This window comes from Narcine bancroftii, chromosome 12 (assembly GCF_036971445.1).
Source record: "Narcine bancroftii isolate sNarBan1 chromosome 12, sNarBan1.hap1, whole genome shotgun sequence".
Lineage (NCBI taxonomy): Eukaryota > Metazoa > Chordata > Chondrichthyes > Torpediniformes > Narcinidae > Narcine > Narcine bancroftii.
In genome coordinates, this window is record NC_091480.1 from 69025623 (window position 1) to 69040531 (window position 14909).

The window sequence follows — 14909 nt, forward strand, 5'->3', positions numbered from 1 at the left end:
CCAATTACTAAATGGCCTGAGCCTAATATAATTAAGAAAAATACAGACAGCCTTAAAATCTAACCTTACAAAATAAATAGGCTTGAAAATCGGACAGAATTGATACTAGATCCTTGTATTAGTTATTGATGTATAGTGGAGGGTGGTCATCCCAAGGGGGTTCTCGTGAATTTTAAAAAGGGAAAATCTTAGTCGACTCATCTTGTTGACTATTTTAAAGAGATAACAGAATGAGCAGGCAATCCGAATACACGAATTTGGTAGATTTTCAAAAGGTACTCCACGCCAGAGGAACAAATGTCAGGGAAGATGGAGTCAGGTGAGAAGCATCAGAATAGCCTCAGGGCAAAAAGCAGAGAATAGGACGAAAATGGTGGTTCCCAACCTTTTTCGGTCTAAGACCCACCTGGGCCTAACGTGCCATGGCCCACGAGTGGCAATGAATGAGCAATATTTTCAAGTCAAAGGCAGCTCTGTAAGAAACACATCTTTATCTCATTTAAAGTATTTTATTTAACATTTTCAAGCGCCCTCATGGAAATAATCTATGGCCCACCAGTGGCTCACTGGTTGAGAACCATTGCACTGGCAAATTCAGTCTGGGTGGACAAGGCCAAGTGAAATTGGACTAAGAGTTGTGAAGACATGGGCCAAATCAAAGGGGCTGTTACGAATGAAGTCAAAGGCGGCATGGTCAGTGCAATGCTATTACTGTGCCAATGACTTGGGTTCGAATCTGGCGCTGACTGAAAGGAGTTTGTACATATCTGTAGTTTTAATTCGTTGATAGTACAGATGAACATTTTGCATAGCTTCGCCATAAGACTTTTATAATGGTGAATAACAAAGCATTTATTGTATGAAGATAGTCCTTACGACTGTAATCACTTACGAGTTGTCATAACAAAAGCGAAAGATTGCTAAAAAATACAAAAATATATAGAGATATAAAATTTTAGAGATACAAAAATTCAAAGAAAAATTTCTCGTGCTCATGCTTCCTTCACATCTTGTAGAATGAGAGCAAGCCGTTAGCCTGGATGGATATTACATCATAGTCACTATGGTAACACTACAAACAATAGTTCTCTTAAAGAGACAGGCACAAAATTAACTAAGAATTAAAAACACAAGGTTTCAACCTTTACATTCCAGCCCCTGATTATTATAATTGACATTAATGGCTAATATATAATAATTACTATTACAGATACATAAAATAAATATACGTATAAGATGCTCTGCTTTCCTCCCACCTTTCAAAAAGCATACGGGGGTTGTAGGTTAAAGTAATTGGGTGGTACATGGGCCAGAAGGGCCTGTTACCGTGCTGCATGTCTAAAAAAGAATCTCAGGAGATGATAATAACAAGCACAAGAGGATCAATTGTTCTAATTCCCACATGGTTACACACTAAGTCTGTTCTATTCTTTCAGGTGTGCAAAGAAAAGCATCGCTTTGAGAACCTGATGGAATATTTCCGCAATGAAGACACCAACATAGATTTCTTGGTAAGAGGTGGAGAGGCCTACTCTTTATGGGGGTGATGGTCTGATGTCCTGCTCCCAGTGCTGAGAATCCTTGGATGGGATGGAGGGCCATTACTGACCAATTTTCAATATGCGTTGAATCGTAGACTGTTCCAGCACAGAAGGCCATTGAGCCAATCTTGCCTGTGCTGGCCCTTTTGAGAAAGCGCTCTCCAGAGCCCTGCAGTTTTTTCAGTCATGCATTCATCGAATTCCCATTTGAAAGTTAGCATTGAACCTCCTCACCCTGCCCCTTAAATCTGAAGTGCAATGCTGCAGTGTAAATGATCCCGTTGTTGTCTCTAAGATCTGTATCTTTCCCCTTGCCAGGTGGCATGCATGCAGTTCATCAACATCGTGGTTCATTCTGTGGAAGACATGAACTTCCGGGTGCACTTGCAGTTTGAGTTCACCAAGCTGGGTCTGGATGAATTCCTGGAGGTGAGTGTGAATTAACATCATTCTGTAATAACTGAATGCAGTGCTGGTAATGATGGACAACAATTTTTTTCAAAAGGTTTGCTTCCTGAAATAAATTGGGGATTATGATAGATAGCTTCAAGCTGAACACAAAGATAATTTCAGATTTGCTGTATCACTTAGGAAGTTGGAGAAACATTAAATTAACTTTGCTTAAATTCAGCCTGTTTAATCGCATCATGACGCTGACACATTGCGTTAGTTCAACTGACCAAAAATGTTTTGTTGCTGATTTTCATTTGTACTCAGCATCTGATGCCTCTCATGTCAGTGTCCAACAATAGTCGGCCGGCATTGACAGATTCCAGTTGCCCTGATACTACTTTTCCATGGTTGCAGGGTCCTGGTGAAACGTTTCACCGTGTTCGTCACTATCTGCACCAAGATCATCAGGAAAGAAGTCCAAATGTGGTGGACTTCATGGTGTTGGATGCTTGAAGTATGTCAAAAAATATTACTGGAAATAACAAAATAGGTTATATCTGATGGGAAAAATTAAAGTGATTTTCGTGATCAGCAGCCCAAAATCTATAAAATGCACACAAAGGTGTTGAAAAAGCAAAATCTTCGTTGTCCAATGAATCACACTTTCAATTTATCCTTGCAATTCCTTAATTTGCTCCACCAACTCCTTCTGTCCCCCATGGTAGGAATAGCGAAGCCTGTGGTTAGCTGCCCTCACACACACATGGGGGGATGTATATGAGGATCACAGGAGGGAGATCTCAGTGAGGACAAAGAATAAGGTCTGAGTGTTGGCCCTTTAAACAAGCTGGTTTCCATATACAGTATCTCGTGCTTCTGTGAGTGGATAAGAATGGTCATTTTTCAGACTGATGAGGTTGAAGATCGTTGAGGACCCCTTCTACCCCGTACACAGCATCTTTCAGCTGCTCTCGTCAGGGAAGAGATCCAGGAGTATCAGAGCCAGCCCCACCAGGCTGAGGAACAGCTTCTTCTCACGGGCAGTGTGAATGCTGAACGACCAAAGGAACTGCTCACACTGACCCTCCCAGACTCTCATATGTACAAAAAAATAATTTTTAATTTATGTACATAGATTTAAGATATAATACTTGTCCTGCATATGCATTGTTTGTCTGTCTGTGTGTGTGTCTGTGTGTTTTACACCGAGGACCGGCGAACACTGTTCCATTGGGTTGTACTTGTACGATCAGATGACAATAAACTAGTAAACCATGAAATAATCTTGTAAGGTGTCTAACTAACGTTGTCCAGCTAAAGTAATGCTCAATCAGATAGTCCCTTCCAGGAATGGCATAGTGATGCAGTCAAATTCAGACGTGGCTGCCTATTTTCTGTGCTGAAACTACAAAATGATCTCGTATGCGAGTTCAAATTTTCCTTCTGCTCAGCACAGCTTCAAAAGCCTTTAAATCGGCATTCCTCAATTTCCACACGATGTCAAAGTCTTGTCATTTTTTTACTCTTGCTTTGGAAATTCTTCAGAGGACACCACAGTTTGTTATTGCATCCCTGTTGATGGTTTTGATTGCTATTCCACCAGAAATCCAAACACACAGAGAGTGATAAGCTCCAGGTTCAGATTCAGGCCTACTTGGACAACGTGTTTGATGTAGGTGGTCTACTTGAGGATGCTGAGACCAAGAATGCAGCCTTGGAGAAGGTGGATGAACTGGAAGAACACATGTCGCACGTGAGTGACTGGTCTGTAACCTTGTTCTCCAGCGTTTCTCTTTTCTGTGGATCGTTGCAGTTTCCATTGTGGTGAAGCTGAAATCAAATCAGGTGTGTGCATCTGACAAGGCTGATGTCTTAAGGACTCTTCCAAAATCTGGTGCCTCCAACAATGGAGCACTTTCTCATTGTGAATCAACTATTTACAGCTAAGTTGGCTTCTGGCCTCTTACTGCCTCTCATGAAAAGACATAATGGAGAGATTGTCATCGTGGGCCTTCTGCAAACATATAGGTTACATAATGTGCAGGAGAAGGCCCATGGCTTGAAACATAAGAACATAAGCAATGGGAGCAGGAGTCGGCCATCCATCCTGTCGAGCCTGCTCCGCCATTCAATGAGATCATGGCTGATCTGATGATCGGCTCATCTCCTACCTGCCTTTTCCCCATAACCCTTAATTCCCCAACTATGTAAAAATCTACCCAACCTTGACTTAAATATATTTACTGAGGTTGCCTCCACTCCTTCAATCGGCAGAAAATTCCACAAATTCACCCCCCCCCCCAACCTTCCCTGGGAAAAGTAGTTTCTCCACATCTCCATCCTAAATCTACTCCCCTGGATCTTGAAGCTCTGTCCCCTAGTTCTGATCTCTCCACCAATGGGAACAACTTATCTACCTCTATCTAATCTATGCCTTTCATAATTTATTAGTTTCTGTAAGATCCCCTCTCATTCTTTTAAATTCCAGTGACTCCAGTCCCAGACGACTCAATCTCTCCTTATAGGCCAAACCCCTCATCTCTGGAATCAACCTGGTGAACCTCCTCTGCACTGCCTCCAAAGCCAGTCCATCCTTCATCAAGTAAGGAGACCAGAACTGCATGCAGTTCTCCAGATGTGGCCTCACCAAGACCCTGTACAGTTACAGCAGAACCTCCTTGCTCCTAAATTCAACCCCTCTAGCAATGAAGGCCAACATTCCATTTGCCTTCTTGATAACCTGCTACACCCGCAACCAACCTTTTGTGATTCATGCACAAGCCCTCCCAAGTCCTTCTGCACGACAGCATGCTTCAATCACTTGCCATTTAAATAATAATCTGATCTTCCATTTTTCCTTCCAAAGTGGATAACCTCACATTTACCAACATTGTACTCCTTCTGCCAGACCCTTGACCACTCATTTAACCTATCTCTCTGCAGACTCTCCGTATCCTCTGCACAATTTGCTTTTCCACTCATTTTTAGTGTCATCAACAAACTTAGATACACGACACTTTGTCTCCCCCTTCCAGATCGTGTATGTACATTGAGAACAGTTGTGGCTCCTGCATCGACCCCTGCGGCACCCCGGTCACCACTGATTACCAACCAGAATCCCCAACTTTGTGACTTGGAACAAGAGTGTGACGATATGTGAGCCTCACTGATACTTGGGTTAGGACTACGTGAAAGTGGGTTGTTGGAGATCTACTGCCTTTCGTCTGGGCTCATTGGGGTGGGGCGGGTTTGAAATTTAACCATTGAGAATCAAGTATCAAGGTGCTGAAAAACTGGAGGGTAGAATGGATTGTTTGTGCTTCTCGTGTCATGATTCTGTTGAGAAATTTGTTATCATCTCGAGCAGTGGTTCTCAAACATTTTTCTTTCCACTTACATCCCACTTTAAGTAACCCTAGGCCATTGGTGCTCTGTGATTAGTATGGGATTGCTTAAGGTGGGATGTGGGTGGGAAGGGAAGGTTGAGAATGACTGCTCAAGACCCAATTGTTACTGAAATCTTTTGCTTGAGAAAAATTGTCATTGGCCCATTTCCTTTGGAGTTCTGAAACCGTACACATAATGAGTCAATGAGGGACAATTAAAACAGTGGTTTTCAAAATTGGAAAGAAAAAGGTTGAGAACCACTGATCCAGTGGGATGTAGAATTGTAGGTACATTACCCTGGGTTGTTACTACACAAAGCCATCAAGAGGATTTGATGTGCTATCTGCTTATTCGTGAAATTAGCCACGTTTTACTGGGATTGCTGGTAGATATAGTATGTTCCTCTAAAGCCTTTTCCTCTGGAGGCCATTGAATCTTGTTTACCATGGGATGGATTGCATTTGATTTCTTTTGCTAGCAAGCCAGATGTCATGTATGACTGGAGCCAGGGTTGGAAACACCACAGATCAGAAGCGTGATAGGTTTGTGGTCAGAGCTGGGGTCTGGAGTACTGTATTTGTTTGTTTTGACAAGCTGAAACAGACAGGATGAATAGTTGGTAAATGGTAGGGCACTGAGGAGTGCAGAGGAACAAAGGGATCTGGGAATAGAGATACATAATTCTCTGAAAGTGGCGTCACATGTAGAGAGGTTCGTAAAGGCAAAGACTCCTCCAACTTTGTCCACAGTTCACAACCTGGACTGGAGTAGGGTTTGTCTCAGGGCCGAAGAGCAAAAGTGAAAGAGCCTCTTCACGTGGTGAATTTTGAGGGCCAATGGTCAGTTGTGTACTAATGGGTGGGCAGAGTCCAACCTTGATTGGTAAGTGATGTGACTTCCAACTGGGTACTCACCAGTAGGGCCACGTGACAAACAAGATTCTCCACACTACAGGGGCTTGCATCTGGAGAGATTGCTATATCCATGTTGGGGTTGACCACTAGAAGTCCATAGAATATTACAACACAGAAACAGGCCCCCTTCTAGTCTGTGCTGAACCAATTTTTGCCGAGTCCTACTGACCTGCACCCAGTCCATGGCCCTCCATATCTCTCCCATCCATGTACCTGTCCAAATGCCTCTTAAATATTAAAGTTGAGCCCACATTCACCACTTCAGCTGGCAGCTCATTCCACACCCCCACCATTCTCTGTGTGAAGATGTTCCCCCTAAATTTTTCCCCTTTCACCCTTAACCCATGTCCCCTGGTTTGTGTCTCACTTACTCTAAGTGGAAAAATCCCATCTACATTTACTCTGTCTATCCCCTTCATAATTTTAAATACCTCTATCAAATCTCCCCTCATTCTTCTACACTCCAAGGAATAAAGTCCTAACCTGTTTAACCTTTCCCTGTAACTCAGTTCCTGAAGTCCGGGCAACATCCTAGTAAATCTTCTCTGCACTCTCTTTCTTATTGATAGCTTTCCTTTAGTTAGGTGACCAAAACTGAACACAATACTCCAAATATGGCCTCACCAATGTCTTATCCAACTTTACCATAACATCTGAACTCCTGTACTCAATACTTTGATTTATGAAGGCCAATATGACAAAAGCTCTCTTTTTTTTTTACCCTATCCACCTGTGACGTCACTTTCAGTGAATTATGTATCTGTATTCCCAGATCCCTCTGTTCTACCACACTCCTCAGTGCCCGACTGTTCATTGTGTATGTCCTACATTGGTTTGTCCAAACCAAGTCATTGCCGCCTTAGTGTTATTGCTGGTAGCTTTTGTGGTGCCTGTGTCTTTTAGTTATCTATGGGAAGTCGACGTTAACATCCCTCACTAGTAATGACGACTTGGTGTATTGGGTGCACCATACGCCACTCCAATGTTCCACCTCAAGATTTTTTGGGGGGGTGTCATTTAAATGCATGTCTGACTACAGACCAGTCACCAGTGAGAAATTCCTGATGTCGTCGCACTTTCAACTGTCCAGAATATGAGAATATCGGGATTTGTGTCTTTGGCTGAATTATGCCTGAGTGGGTCCATAAATCCGGGACATCCTGAGTCTACATCCTGAATATTCATGCACCTTCAGCAATGGCAACGGGGCTTTGCATCACTTGGATTGTAGCTTAAAATCTATCCTTCTTCCTAGTTAGCAGAGAAGCTTCAGGAACTGGAGAATGAAAATATGATGAGGGTGGCAGAACTGGAGAAGCAGTTACTCCATCGAGACAACGAACTGGAAACGATTAAGGTAGGGTCTGTTGGCTGGAATTGTGCAGGGTCAGTGGGCTGCTGTATTTTGTTTCGCAATCGAGACACCCAGCTTGTGGAGAACAGTTGCTGTCAGTGAATCCCAGGAGTGGATAAGTTATATTTGCCTTCTGCTTCCAGTGAGGGCAACAGAATCACGCAAAAGTTCCAGGGAAATACACTGGGTCTAATTAACGACTTGACATTTAACTTTGGCAATTCCCTCCTCCGTGAGCAAGTCCATATAAAACCCAGAGCTCCAAATGTGGGCTTCTTTGTGGAGTTAAACAGGAAAGTCTGGGGTCGAGTCCAACATACAAACGTGCTGGAGAAACTCGGCAGGTTACGCAGCGTCCACAGGAAGTAGAGGGTAACCAATGGTTCGGGCCTGAGCCCTTTGTCAAGGTATCTCTATTTCCTTTCGATGTTGTATGACCTGCTGAGGTTCTCCAGCACATTTATGTGTCGCAGGCTCATTTGGGTCGGTCGTGGTAAAGTTGGCTGAGACCTGAATTATTCACCCAAAGGCAGGAACTCAAATTGCATTTTTGGCAGCTGAGGTTGTTAAATCAACCTGGAATTTAAATAAAATAGGCTCTGTAATGGTGAACCATTGAATTATTGTAAAAACAGTCTGGTTCATATATGCCCATCAGAAAGATGTCCGCCCTCCTCATTCACTCTGGCTTGTAGAGACCCACCAATGCAATCCACTCTTCAATGTCTCCTCTGTTCTGGGGCAGTTTAGGAGGGACAATAAATCACGGTCAATGCCAATGATGTCCACACCCAGTGAATGAATGCTTAACTATCGTTGTCAGCTCTCTGTAACATCCTACGTCCAAAAAACCTTTGAATGAATTAACACTGGCTGTCAGGGATAGGAACAGCAATAAGGACACTGCACTTTTCCAGCTCGTGGCGAATATTTCTTTGAAGCCCATTGCAGAGCGACTTTGGTTGTTGTGGGGAGGGCGGGGGGGCTTGTGTGGCACATCTGCCACCATTGGTTGGGAGAAGATCTGATCAGAAGCAGAAATGTCCACTTGGAGAGAGACGGCAGTTGAAACAACAGCATTGTCACCAGGGACCATGTGAATCAGCCTGCCACCCATTGTCAAATCTGTCCCCTGACAGGAAACCTACAAAGATGCCAGCAGCCAGGTGCACACCTTGCGAAAGATGATCAAAGAGAAGGAGGAGGCTTTTCAGCGGCAGTTTCATCTGGGGCGGCAGCGCGAATCTATTGGGGATTGTCTGGACGGAGATCCTTCCAGGCTGTCTCGCACTTCCATGGATTCGGATTTGATCCAGATCATTCCTGCGTCACCCAGGCCCCCGACCCCTCCCCCACCACCACTCGCCCCGCCGCTTCCAGGTAAAACTGCAGTGCTCGCTATCCACAGAGGCCAACTGGGTGGGAGGGATGTGTCCTGAAGCAACGAGATGGGTGGGGGGTGATGGTTATTGGATCTGAAGTGGTCCATTCAGTCACCTTGAGATTCTAAACTTCCTGTGCTCCTCTGGATCTCCCAATCCTATCTCCAGCTGATCGGAAAGGCTCCTGGTTGGAACAGGTGTCTGCTCAGCCCCTGGGGCCTACAGAAACGCCCCCAGTGATGGAGCTTGGAAGAAGGCGAAGCCCGTCAGGCAAGGCCCAGAGTGTCCTCTGACTCTTTCTCCCGGCTTCCCACAAAACTGCACATACCTGCAGTTAATTGCCTCCCCTGACTGCAATGATGCCAACTTCCGCTGGCTGTACCAGGAACGGTGTTGCTTGGCCCATTGACGAAACGTTCAAAATATCTGAATATTGAAGTGCAAAATTAAATTGGGCTGTTGGCCACCTGAGGCAAGACGGTCTTCAAATGTCACTTTATCAATTTGAAGTGAATTAGGAATGGGAGAGCAAGCTCTCAAATTTTGTTTAAGCCTTCCACTTCCCTGTATTGTTCATGTCCGGAACCCAAGCATTGAGACCACCCGACTGATCTTGGCAGAGTTGAACTGCTCCAGGACTCTATATTCACTGTCCTTCAGTTTTCAAAGAGAGCCAAGCCTTTGCACAGGTAGTTAGTTGAGTAAATCACGAAAGCCTGCAGATGCCGTGATTGAAGTAAATGCACAACGCTGGAGAAAATCAGCAGGTCAAACAGGGTCCTTTATGTGGCACAGATAAAGGTGCATAACCAACATTTTGGGGCTTGAGCCCTTCATCAAGGTATAAGCAAAATGGTAGGTTTTTAGTTAATGGCTGGGTGTTGTTTCAGGTGCTTTGACAACAGGGGAGAGAACTTCAATAAGTAAGACCATTCAGCGTAGAGGGGGATGTGAAGTTTGTGTTAGAGTCAGATCAGTACTGATTTCATTAAATAGCAGAGAAGGTTTCAAGTTCCTATGCCTGTTATTTTGTTCCACCATCTGCATCAATCCACCTCTTTGCAACTGCATCCAGTTATTTGTTGCAGCAGGCTTCAGACTATTAGTATATGACGAGGGCAACTCTAATTGTCCTTTTAATGAAACCTATGTCTGTTTTTGCCTTTCCTAATCCAGAATTCCCCTGGGATTTAAAGCTTCACCATGTGAACATTTCCTGTTATTCCCTTCGTCCCAGCGACTTCAACCCCCTTACCTTAAGGTCTTCCCTTCATGAACTGTGAACAACCCAGCCTCAAACCTTCCTCCTCCCCCCCCCCACCTCTTTTATTCTTTCCTCCGTGACAAATTCCTCCCAAAAGCCACATAATCCTTCATACCCTTTCTAAAACAAGCATCGGGTTTCAAGGCAAAGTAGATTCTGACCTGTAATCTCACTGAAATTAGTTTTAAAACTAAGTAAATCTGGGCCTCGTGTGTCAATAGAGCTCCTGTCCACAATGAGAAAATTAAGGCCCTCCTCTTGCTCCACACACGCTGCAGTGAAATTAGCAACATTCAAAGGCATTATTCAACACTTTCTTTAAATAAGCATCCAACTTTGCCTTCTTAATTAATAAAATAGCCTTTTAGATCCATGGGGCAGCACAGTTGGTGTAGGGACAGCGCGGTCAGCATAGGGGTGGCACGGTTGGCGTAGCGGTCAGCGCAACACCTTCACAGCGCCAGCGATTGGGACTGAGGTTCAAATCCTGCGCTGTCTGTAAGGACTTTGTACGTTCTCCCCATGCCCGCATGGGGACTCCGGTTTCCTCCCACTGTTCGAAATGTACTGGAGGTGTAGGTTAATGGGGTGTAATTGGGCAGCACGGACTCGTGGGCCAAAATAGCCTGTTATTGTCCTGTATGTCCACATCAAAAATTTAGAAGTTAGCAGAAGAGCAGGAACAGACTGATTTAATAATGCTCATCTCTTCTTGCAGGTCAAGTCCCAGCAGCACCACCCCCACCACCTGCTCCTCCATTACCCGGTGGCTCCCTGTCGGTTATTCTGAGCCACGGTTTGTCAGGTAACAGTCTGTGTGCTTTATACTGTAATGCTATTGATATCAAAATTACCTTAACAAAAGAGAAAAGAAAAAATGTGGCTTTTTTTTTTAAGCAGGCATTTCTGTGCCACATTGAGCTGTGTCTGACATAACGCATGTTCTTCCCACTTCACGTAACTGATGGATTGTGTTTGTGCACCATGGTTGGCATAGCAGTTAGCGCAACACCGTTACAGCGGCAGCGATCAGGACCGAGTTTCGAATCCCATGCTCTCCATAAGGAGCTTGTCATTTCTCCTCGTGTTAGCGTGCGTTTTCCCCGGGGGCTCCGGTTTCCTCCCACCGTTCAAAAAGGTGTGGAGTTTGTATTGAAAACATGGCGCTGGAGAAACTCAGCAGGTCAAACGGGGTCCTTTTTGTAGCAAAGATAAAGATACATCACCAATGTTTCGAGCTTGAGTCCTTCATACAAGGAGTTTGTAGGTTTAATTGGGTGTAATTGGGTGGCGGAGGCTTGTAGGCCAGAAGGGCCTGTTACCGTGGTGTATGCCTAAATTTAAAAATTTAAAATATTATTTCTTCTTGCTGCAATTGTCTAATTTCCTTACTTTCTGAAATTGCTGTCTCTCCTTATCTGTAACTTCCTCCAGCCCATGCAGCCTTGCCAAATGTCACCTAGTGACCACTCCAAGCCAAAAAGAATTTGACCGACGTCTTAATTGTTCTTCTATTACATCTCTTTCTCTCTCTCGCTCTGTTTCTCTGACTGTCTCTCTCTCTCTCTCTCTCTCTCTCTCTCTCTCTCTGTCTCTCTGTCTCCGTCTGATACAAAGTGAAAGTGATTTGATCAAAGTTTCAATGTATGAAGAGACTGGATTGGGTAGGTGGAGAGTAATTGGGTAGGTGGAGAGTAATTGGTCAGGAAAAAGTTTGAAAGTCAGAGCCTGAGTTAAGGAGTGAAGTTTGGAAGCACTCTTCCATAGTTGCCAATTGTTGTTAAGTTGGATAATAATTTAAAATGCAAAACTGATGGATTTTTGTTAACCAGCATTAATAAGAAACATGCAGAAAAGGAGGGCATAAAATAGCAATGGTTGCATTGAATGGTGGAGGTGGCTTCAGTCAAAGCCAATGGAGAAAAAGTAGAGGACTAGATGGGACTAGGCTTGCCTGATGGGTAGAACAGTCTACCTCTTTATACCATAATAGTTGATGTAAAAGTTGCCCCCCCCTATTTTTGGCCCATCCCGCCCATCCAAGCCCCCGACGCCCCGACTGCGGACTTACCACCCGGTCCCACCTGCCCATTCAAGCTCCCAACGCTTCGAGCGACACAGGTATTCACCACAGTCAAAAATAGCATGCATGTAATAGTTGACCCCCTAAATTTTACCCCCAGATTAGTCCACAAAATTCTACCATTACACGTGTTTTATGGTATCCCACGTGCACATTCACACATACGTTGCTGCATTTCCAGAAATGCGTCCGATCCTCATTCCTTTCAGTCAGGTTATGGCTGCCATTCCATCTGTCTGTTCCAGACCTTGCACAATTCTGGAGCACATTAGTACAATTGGTGTTGTTTACATCATTGCACATCCTTTGGAGAGCACTGTGAAGGATTTTCAGACTGGTTAATGGTTCGACTGATCATAATGTGAGTTTCCCATTCTCTCCTTGACTATCTTTAGTCAAGTGAGTCCAACATGGCAGGAGAGTTTTATGGGCTCTCAAACATGGAATGAGGCACAGTCCACTCACACACACCAGGAACGAGTATGTCATTGGAAAATACAGAATTGTGAACAAGAGCTATTTGCTGGGATTATCTGGAGTGGGATTTGAACCCTGCTGCACTTTCTGACCCAGAGGTGAGAATACAGCCCTGATCCAAAAACCTTTCTCGTACTGTGATCTGAGTTAAATGTTTCCATTTCTCTTTTCAGCCATTCGGATCAAGAAACCAATTAAAACAAAATTCCGTTTGCCGGTATTTAACTGGATGGCATTAAAACCCAATCAGATCAATGGAACGGTCTTCACTGAAATCGATGACGAAAAGATATTGGAGGTAAGATGGGTGATTGACTTAAGGATTTTACCCACCCCTGTGTCTGTGGTGCAGAAGAGACCGCAGGAAGCAAGTGAAGTCAGGCCACAAGGACTGAGAAAGGGGTGTGGGACAAACCCTTGTTCACCTGCAGTCCCTGTCTGGCCCCCAGTGAGTCATGCAACAGCTGTGTGAATTTTGAAATAAAAATAGCAAAATACTGGTCATCCTCAGCAGAATATCCACCATCTCTCGCAAAGGTGCAAAGATGGATGATAATGAGAGTAGAGAACAGTTAGCCAAATGTTGCAACTGTATCCTTGGCAAGATTGGGCGAGAATGGACCAAGAACTGTAAAGTGACAGTTGTCTAAGATGTTTGGCAGCATTTAAGAGTTGAGGTGCAGTTAAGTGGAGTTCCTTCCACATTGTTCTGAGGGATTTGGCAAGATCTGACTTCCACAAACTTGGGGAGAGAAGAGTCTTTGCCAGCACTACATATGTGCAAGGACCTCGGCCAATGGTTCTCACTTTCTGTACATCTGGATCATTTGATATTAACAGACGTGAATGTTGGGAGTGAGTTCAACTGGGGACAGATGTACACCTCCTTGGATCTGACGAAGGGTCTTTGATCTGAAATGTTAACTGGTTTCTTTTTTTACAGACGCTGCTTAACTGGCTGATTTCTTCCAGCTTTTCTATTTGCACATGGTGGAAACCAAGCCAGCGAGACAAGTAGTTATAATCGCACCTTTTTAGCCCTGTTCCCATTCCTACGGCCAACTGTAATTTGCAGTTTTTCTGAGCTGACACACCTCTTTTCAAGTCAGCAGGATCCTCTTTAAATGTGCATGCTGTTCACTGATCAGATGGATTGCATCCACGTGGAGTACCCCTCCCATGAGAAGAAGGAAGTCGGTGATTTCCCCACGTGGCCGTTTCTGCAGGCAGATGGATCGAACTCAGCGAGGGCAGATTAGAAATGGCTTCCCAATTCCTCAAACCCGAGTGTTAGCCCTCCAACCCCTCATGTTGCTGAGGGCTATTATTTTTAAAATTGAGACATACAGCATAGTAGCAGACCCTTCCGGCCCACAAGCCCATGCCACCAAAATACCCAACTTACCTGCAACCCCCATACGCTTTTGAATGGTGGGAGGAAACCGGAGCCCCCGGGGAAAACCCACGCAGACACAAGGAGAATGCTCTTTAAAGACAGCGCCGGATTTGAACCCAGGTGGTTGGTGCTGCAACGGCGTTGCGTTAACCGTGCTGCCCTAAAGTTAGGTTCCAACTATGGTTTCACACAGTCTAAATTCTTCAGCAGTGGGTAGAATATAAAAGAAACCAAGCATTTCTTATCACCTGTGGATATTGCTCACTTTTAACACTCAACTGCACATCAGTTCTGCTCCATCTTAAAATCCAAACACTCAGATCTAACGTTATGGAGTGAGCTTCTAATGCTGTCTATTGGTCCGTGCAAACTGCATGACTCTACTCTTTGGGTCAGTGAGATCTTTGAGGGCCTTCTCCTTAGTTAGAGCTGCCATTGCTTCTTCACCATCCTTTGCTGCCAGAACAGCATCTAACTGAGGTTTTCTGGTCATCTCCAAACCTGCCCCACTCTGCTCCATCATTGCTGCTGTTATATTTGAGCAGCCACTCCTGACCTCAATCTCTCAGCAGTCCCTTGCCTTCTGGGCCCATGTTGTGCTCTCAGAGCACCTCCCTGTAGTATCTCATTGTCTTGATTGGGACAGTTTTGGTCAGGCAAGCTCCAAACTTGGTTCTTATGATAATCTATGTTTCTTCCACTCTGGGCATACAGACTT

The 14909-nt window shown here is 44.5% G+C and overlaps 1 protein-coding gene across 2 annotated transcripts in view; it reads left to right on the forward strand.

Annotated features, from left to right (window-relative positions):
- Window positions 1–14909, forward strand: part of LOC138747473 (formin-like protein 3) — a 168774-nt gene that overhangs the window by 108787 nt on the left and 45078 nt on the right. For both annotated transcript variants that reach the window (XM_069906721.1, XM_069906719.1), the window contains 7 exons: window positions 1437–1511; window positions 1860–1970; window positions 3538–3687; window positions 7491–7592; window positions 8729–8969; window positions 10954–11040; window positions 12969–13093. In XM_069906721.1, the coding sequence (XP_069762822.1) occupies window positions 1437–1511; window positions 1860–1970; window positions 3538–3687; window positions 7491–7592; window positions 8729–8969; window positions 10954–11040; window positions 12969–13093 (891 nt within the window). The remainder of the gene's footprint in view (window positions 1–1436; window positions 1512–1859; window positions 1971–3537; window positions 3688–7490; window positions 7593–8728; window positions 8970–10953; window positions 11041–12968; window positions 13094–14909) is intronic.